This window comes from Sprattus sprattus (genome assembly GCF_963457725.1).
Source record: "Sprattus sprattus genome assembly, chromosome: 10".
In the NCBI taxonomy this organism is placed as follows: domain Eukaryota; kingdom Metazoa; phylum Chordata; class Actinopteri; order Clupeiformes; family Clupeidae; genus Sprattus; species Sprattus sprattus.
In genome coordinates, this window is record NC_137908.1 from 30669792 (window position 1) to 30677521 (window position 7730).

The 7730-nt window shown below is 42.9% G+C and overlaps 1 protein-coding gene across 2 annotated transcripts; it reads right to left on the reverse strand.

Annotated features, from left to right (window-relative positions):
• On the reverse strand, positions 1-7485 carry LOC308371566 (methyl-CpG-binding protein 2-like). 2 transcript variants are annotated; one of them, XM_080846523.1, is made up of 3 exons: positions 7453-7485; positions 3544-3909; positions 1-1302 (listed from the first exon to the last, which is right to left on the reverse strand). In XM_080846523.1, the coding sequence occupies exons 1-3, from the start codon at positions 7482-7484 to the stop codon at positions 102-104; spliced, it is 1599 nt and encodes a 532-aa protein (XP_080702649.1). In that variant the 5' UTR covers position 7485; the 3' UTR covers positions 1-101. The 2 variants fall into 2 exon arrangements, with proteins under 2 accessions (XP_080702649.1, XP_080702648.1); XM_080846522.1 differs by having other exon boundaries at positions 7270-7485.
• Between the last annotated feature and the right edge of the window lie 245 nt (positions 7486-7730).

Genomic DNA, 7730 nt, shown 5'->3' on the forward strand with positions numbered 1-7730 from the left:
CAATATTTTTGTCCATGACTGTATGTATCTACCATATACAGTTTGTAACAATGCCTGTGCATCATCCCTCATCTCTCTCACCTCCTTCTGGACTGTCAGAGTCAGCTCAGTCGCTCAGTGACTGAGGTCCTGGACTCTACTGTCTCTTCCTGGCTTGGATGGGGCACTGCCGAAGCAGCGGCTGCATTCTTTATCTCCTCCTCCTCTTCCTCGACCCTCCCTCCGGTTCTGTGCTTAGTTTTGGGCTCTGTGGCAACGGCGGCTGCAGCTTGATTCTGGGAACTCAACAATCGGTGGGGCTCATGGTCCTGTCTGAATGCCTGCCTGTTTGCCAGTGGCTGCTGCTGGGGCTGGTAGGGCCTTGGTCTGCTCAAGTCTTGGGGTTCACTGCTCTTGCCAGCCCACTGAGTATGGGCTGGGTGAACAGAGACGGGAGGTACGGGAGTAGGAGGAGTGTAGCGTTGATTGTGGGGAGCGGGATGATATTGGTGTTTATGCTGCTGGGCTGTTTGGTTGTTTTCGCTCAACTTGTTAGAAGGAGTAACACAGGGGATGTAACCCCTACCTGCCACGGACATGGAAGATTTTGGTTTCTCGGTCTGAGTGTCAGTGTGTAACACCTTTTGTTCCTGGGTAAGTACATTCATATTGACCTCTGTGCCTAAAACCAGCTTGTCGCTCTTCCTGCTCTCTGAAAACACAGGTCCTGCGGAGTTTGTCTGGTCCTCCATAATTTTGCGCTTTTTAATGGGCAGAGCTGTCTCTTGCAGTGACTTCGCTGAACTGCCCTTGACTGCCTTCAGCCTTACATCAGTGATGTGTACAGTCACCGGGAGTGTCACACTGATACTGGGACTGCTGAATTTCCCTGATGGCATGGTTCCTCTGGGTTTACGTCCCCTTTTCTTTGGGGCCGCCTGTACATCCGGCTCCATTTTCTTCTTGCGTCCACAGCGTTTTTTGGCAACGGGCACTTGGGCAAGCCCAGCAGGTCCATCAGCTTGAGCTTTGAGAGCCTTTAATGGCATCTTGACTAAAAGCTTCCCAGGGCTTTCTTCTACCACACGTTTTACAGCCACGCCCTCGGTGTGCCTACGTTTGCCACTCCCTTTCGGACGCCCTCTCCTCCTGCCAACAGGCTTCACCACCTTGGGCTTTTTCAGAGGCCTCTTCTCTCTCCGAGATGGGCAGCCACGGCCTGTCACTGTGAAGTCAAAGTCATTGGGCTCTGTGTCGGTCTCTCCGATCTTCTGGAAGTAGGCAATGAGTTCAACTTTGGAACGAAATGCTTTTCCCTCTGAGCTGAAAGACAAGGGGAAAAAACACTTGAGGTTGTAAGCCACAAATCTTCAATAAATAAATCTAAGTCACCACATTTGTGTAAAACATTAGCCTGACCAGATGCTGGAAAAAAACTAAGACAAACATTACCCCAGCTTGTAGCAGAAGTAGAATTAGATGTAGCATTCTACAAACGATGTACTGATAAGAAATGCTAGCTGGAGTTGTTCCTGTGTCATATAATTGAAGGAAGACACCAAGGGCCTGATTTACTAACAGGATTGCGCCCATTTCAGATGTAAAATAGCGGTCGTAAACATAAAACGGTATTTACAAAGGAGGTGCATTTGAGTAGAGGCGCATATTAACGCTTTGTGGGTGTGAACCGCAAACAGGTGGGAGGGCACGGAAACGTGGGTGGAAACTTGGGCGTGAAGCGGAAATATATGGGAGGAGAGAAGTTAAGTGTGCCTAATGATGTATTACGTGGTATTTACTAAAACTGCCTGGAGAGCATGCGTCTCTAATTTGCGGGCTAATTCTCCGCCTCATAAAAGCACGTCTTAAACAGGAAGCGCATTTCCATTGAGTCTGAAAACATTGATATGGCAGCAGTTATAAGAGCAAGGCGAAGAAAGAAGACAGAGACAGCTCACAGAAATAATTTTTTCAACTCGTATAACACTTTTTCAGTTAAGCGAACCACAAATCATTAGACGGTACAGGTTAACCAGCCACGCAATTCTTCAATTACTGGACCAGATCAGAGACGAACCCTCCACCCGGCGATCACATTCCATTCCATCAGTTGTTAAACTCCTGGCAACATTTGCAAATATTGGCCTCCGGATAATTTCAAACCGTTATAGCATCTGCAGTTGTTATATCTCAGCCTTCACTCAGCCAAATATTCACCCAGGTACTCGATGCATTGCTACGGCGCACTGGTCAATATGCATTTCCCCACTACGATAGCTGAAATTAAACTTTCCGAACGTTATTGGAGCCATTGATTGCACCCACATGCAAACAGTCCCACCTTCAATCCACGAACACATTTACCGAAACAAAAAGCACACATATTCAATGAATGTCCAGGTCATATGTGATGCCAACATGACCATTACTAACGTGGTATCCAAATACCCTGGATCTGTCCATGACAGTTTTATCTTCCGGATATATTGTAGTGAACCCATGTCGCTGTAGGTGATGACGGGCAGAACAACAATATAACGCGTGCACATTGAATCAGGTTCAGTGATTGAGCGAACGTGAACCAATATATCTATCTCCTCTTCGCTGAACCTTAGTTTTTTCTTCCTCGAATCTCCATGGTGGCAGTAACTTGCAGGCGATTTCTCCCGTCTTTTAACGGTGCGCTAAATAATGATTGCCCAGGGCGGATCTGGTTTGATAAATACCACGAAAAATGCGGGGAAACACCGTGCGTTAATGTGTGCCTGGCAAAGGCGCAGATTAAGCTGCGGTCGCAATGTTAGTAAATCAGGCCCCAAGTGTGGCAGAGATTTTACTTTTCATCTGTCTAGGCAGTGAGATTGTCTGAATATGGCAGACAACTGAAACAAGTCATTAGGCAAGAAAAATGAATTGCCTCGGAGTACTACCTAATTCACCATGTGGATGGAATGAAGTAGAAAAATAAATTGCCTGCCTAATTATATGCCCATGACAGTAACACAGCTTGGAAAACATATTCAAAGAAGGAAAATGGATAACTGCATTCTGTTTTTTTAAGGCCTTAATCTGAAATTAAATGGGGCTCAGGATAGAATAAATAGAAGATTAAAAACTCCAAATAGGAACATTTCTGTAAAATAAGGAACATGTGACCTCTCAACCCACTGTCTTTGACATCAGTGAAAATTGTCACTGCATATGGCTCTGACTAGTGCCCTCATGTTACAGGCAAAGATCTGTGAGGTGTCTCTGGCCATTAGGATCGAGAGGACCAAATTCACTACAGACCTCGAGAAGCTGCAAAACAATTCAGGTGGCACTGGATTTGTAAATTCTCTGACAAGGACTTCCTTATGTGTCGGGACATAAAAGCTTTTTGACTAAACACTTTCATTGTAAGTGAGACAAGCTGACAGAGCTATTTTTAAATGTTGAACAAAACATACACAGAAAAGGTAACAGCCAAATCCACCTGAATGTATTCTCTGATTTCCTCATATTACATAGCAATAGAGGTGGTAAGTTCACCCAAAACGCTGATGACGTTCTCTGATGACTCACTTGATCAGGTAGACGTCGTACTTCCCCGCTGAGCGGCCCGACTTGCGCTGCTTCAGTTTGCGGGTCCAGCCCTGTGGAAGTGTTGGGTCATCATAGAGAGGCCCCCGGTCTCTCATGGCATTCTCCCTTTTCTGGGGGGAGACTGTGGACTTAAAGTGGGAAGAGATGTCCTTTGCTTCCTGTGGCTCCTCAAGTCTCCAAGGCCCAGCCGGGTCATCCTGGTCGACCCATGTCTGCTTGACATGTGGCGGTGGTTGTGAGGACAAGGCTGACTTCAACTGCCCATCATCCCAATGGTCCAAGCTGAGTTTCTCCTTTGGGGGAGGGACACTGACCTTTTGATCCAGATCTGGTCTCTTCTTCTCTCTGTCATAAGAGTCATAAGATACAAGGTTCACTGTCATTGCAATAAGAGGGAAATGGTACTTGGTAAATATTCCCCAGAAACATGAAAGCATCTGTGTAGGTTCTGTAGAAGCTTTTATAGAGTTTCTGGTGGCTCTCTACCTGTCACTTTAGGTATTTGTGTACCTTTGAGTGCATAGTTCACTGAGGTCTACTTGACTGGGGCAAAAATAATAGCTTCAATCTTTCACCTAGTTGTGCAGGAAGATGAGCACAAAGCCACCTTTGGCTGCAAATAGCTTGCAGGGTCAGTGAAATCACAGTGAAAATTGACTGGGCATGAATTTCTAGCCCATTCTCAGACCCCCACCTCACCTTTGCGTGATGGGGATACATTTTCTACTTCTTCTGCAGCCAGACCTGCCTATCCAGAAAGGCATACCAAATGACCAAGACCCCCTATTCAATTAAAAGTGTTATTTGTGGCCACAACCACCTGCAGTTCAACCTCTAGGATGACTCAGATGGCCTCAGCCATCATAAACATTCATGCTTTGAAAGTGGCACCCCTTGCCAAGCAGGGATTTCATCCTGTACTATATAGCAATTTTACAAGCTCAGTTTCTGTTAGACAGTATTCATACCTCAATACTGCCCAAGTCAGCTACTGTCAATATGTATATCTCCTGCACTGCCAATATGCATATTCATTTTCTGCTGAGGCACCTTGTAAGTTTTTTTTTTTTTTCAAATTGTTTAAATAACGGAATTATTGTTCTAAGACAATTTCACAGGGTCTACCATTGCTGATCACCTAGTATATGTGTCGTTGTGGGCATATGTGGCATCTGTTCTGTTCCAAAAAAATGGGAATTCATTGTATCCATCATTTTTCAGGTCTGTGTCAAACTTCTGGGAGATACAAAGCTACAAGGACCTCATAAACACCACAAGGTCACACGGTGACAACACTGGTAGATTACACAAGCTCATCCCAAGGGAAAAGCAGGCTGAGTTTTGTCTGTCTGACTGTGGCCAAGTCACTGAAACATGGTTACATTCATAACTTTAACTTTTATACCTGGTGAATAATATAATTTTAATTAAATCCATTGATCCAACATTTACATATATTACAGCAGGAATATGCAGATCAACACAAAATAAAACAAATTTTATTTGACATTTGTGGGTGACATACATGTATTTGTGTACGAATATAACATGGAGAGAAGAGGCAACCCAATTTTATAAGCAGTAGCTCATTCCTCAATTTACCAGGAGAATGATAACCTAAACCATTGCAAACACATTTTAATAATCTTTACCTAAATAAACTGTACACATCCCTGGTAATCCAAGACAACATAATCATAAATTGAATGAGACAAAACATACAGTAATGTCTGGATCCTTGGAGAAAGGATTTTTGATTGTATCAGCACATAAAAGAAATCCAAATCTCATCCAAATTGGTCTTGCGTCTGATCATCTCTGCAGTTAGCATTTAATTTGAATTTCTACAGATAAAGATGAGAACCAATTTCCCGGCATGAGTCAATCTGCCATACATTGTTTCAATCGTTCATCTTCCTCGTGCTGAAAACTATAATAAATAATGCAAACAAAGACTTAATTTTCACAAACACATGCCCTGTGGAATTCCACCACACATGTAGCATGCTTTAAGTCAGATAGTGTAGTGAAATTAACTTGGATGAGTACACAAACCAACAGAAATATATTTTGTAGAAAAATAAAGGTTAGATACAAAATTATTGTTTATTCAAATTCAACCAGTAACAAAAAGTCCTATCCTTCAGCAGTGTCACAATGCACCCTTAACATTCACATCCTCAACATCACACACAGCCTTGTAGTTTGAGGGCAATATAAATGCACATGAAACTATGCTAGGAATCTAAGTTAAGCTGTTCCTAAATGTTGTTCCTAATTCGTATCTGAACTATTCTACATCCCTATTTCCAAAGAATAAACTACAAAGGAAGAACAAGGCTCATTCTAGGGGACAACAGAAGAGCACTTTTCCAGATTTTTTTTCTTTCTTACAAACAGGGATGGTCCACAACATCCTTCTTCTGGACACAAGGCATGATGTCATGGCCACATCTTTATTTTTTTCCAAAGAAATCTTTGAATATGTTTTCACTGACAACCCCAGTAAAAACATTCATGTAGAATATAAAAATGTTCAAGAACTGTGTGGAAGAGAGCCACAGTTATATTTATTCCCACAAAATCAGACCCAAATAAAAAGTTGTTGTTGCCCAAAAAGTTGTTGTTGATAAGCCTTTTAAATGCCTCAAAATTACTGAGGCTAGACTAGGACGAAATATAGTGATATGTTGGCTGATCAAGACCATGGCCTTGGTAATTTAAGACTACATTCAAACAGATTGTTATGTCTCTGCCTAGGCCTATAATTTTTTTTTATCAAACTCAATGTCAATATTGTTTCAAATCGGAAATTAGGTAATATATCAGCACCCGTCCAATTAGAAAGCGTTAAGCCTATTCCCGACCTAAGAGTCACTTATATTGGTTTAATTAACCAGGCATGTCCTTACTGCGAATGATAGCATGCTATCCTGACAGTGGCGTACTTTAAGAACAGCGTTGATGGGGCAGAGTTGGTAGCATAGCGCGGTATAATCTACCAATACAGACCTGCAGTCATCTTGTCGAAAGTGTGTTTACTGCTGAGGACTGTTTGGAGCTAATGTTTCACCGCACGGACGATGGACGATTTGCGTGATTTGATTCACTCAAGGATAATTCTTACTCCTCAGAACACGTTTTAGAAAAGCATGCTCTCTTTGCACCCCTACATCCACAGCGTATGGGCTACACTACGCACGACATAGGCTACAACTAGCTGAGGTTTATGGTGCAAAATAATGGACAGTCTGCAATTTATGTTGAAAAGAAAATTATATGGACGTTGCTTCCGAGGGACCGTTGATTATTGTTTTAGTGCCAAACATTATAAGATGCAGAGTATGTCATTGACAAAACACACATTAAAAAACAACTATCCAAAACAGTAAACCTAAACACAAACTAAGGCGTAAAACATAGGCTACTCGTTGGACAACGTTACACTGAGATGTTTGTATCTAAATATGTTTTCTGATTACGTTGGCTATTGACTGATGTGGTTAGCATATTTTCAATATCTGCAAGACGAGGGGATGGGCTTCCTTGATGCCAAGAGTGTAAGCATGTGTCCTTTCGTCAAGTCACCCGAAGTAGGTCGTTTATGCCTCGTTTAGGATACTTTCCTGCACTGTGTACAACAACTAATGTGGTAACTGACACGACCCTCGAGAAACTGACACATGCACACAAACTCATACGCACCTCTCACCTCCGCTGAGCGCACAAGTCTTGCAAATGAACCGCAAAATACACTGCTTATGACGTAGCCTATTCTCTCCGCCTTTCAGAGAACAAGAACAGACCATTTATACATCACAGAATTCCACCCTCACAGACAAACGAGAGTGATACATGTCAAGGCTAATATTTTAAATAAAGACTTACAGCCTTCTCCCTCCGCTGTCCGCGGCGGCCATTTTTTTCACTCACTAATTATATAAATAATATGGAATTCACACAGCGGGTCCCGCCCACCAATACTGTGTGTTTTGGTGTTGTGCGAGATCTGCACACAACTCCCGCGAGAAATGTGAAATTGATAACTAAGGGCAGAAACTTGGCATCAATGCTGTCTCAAATATCTTGCTGGGTGTACACACATCAAGGACAGTGTGTGATTGCACCACTGATGGCTTACCCTTGGGAACGTTTATTTCACGCCT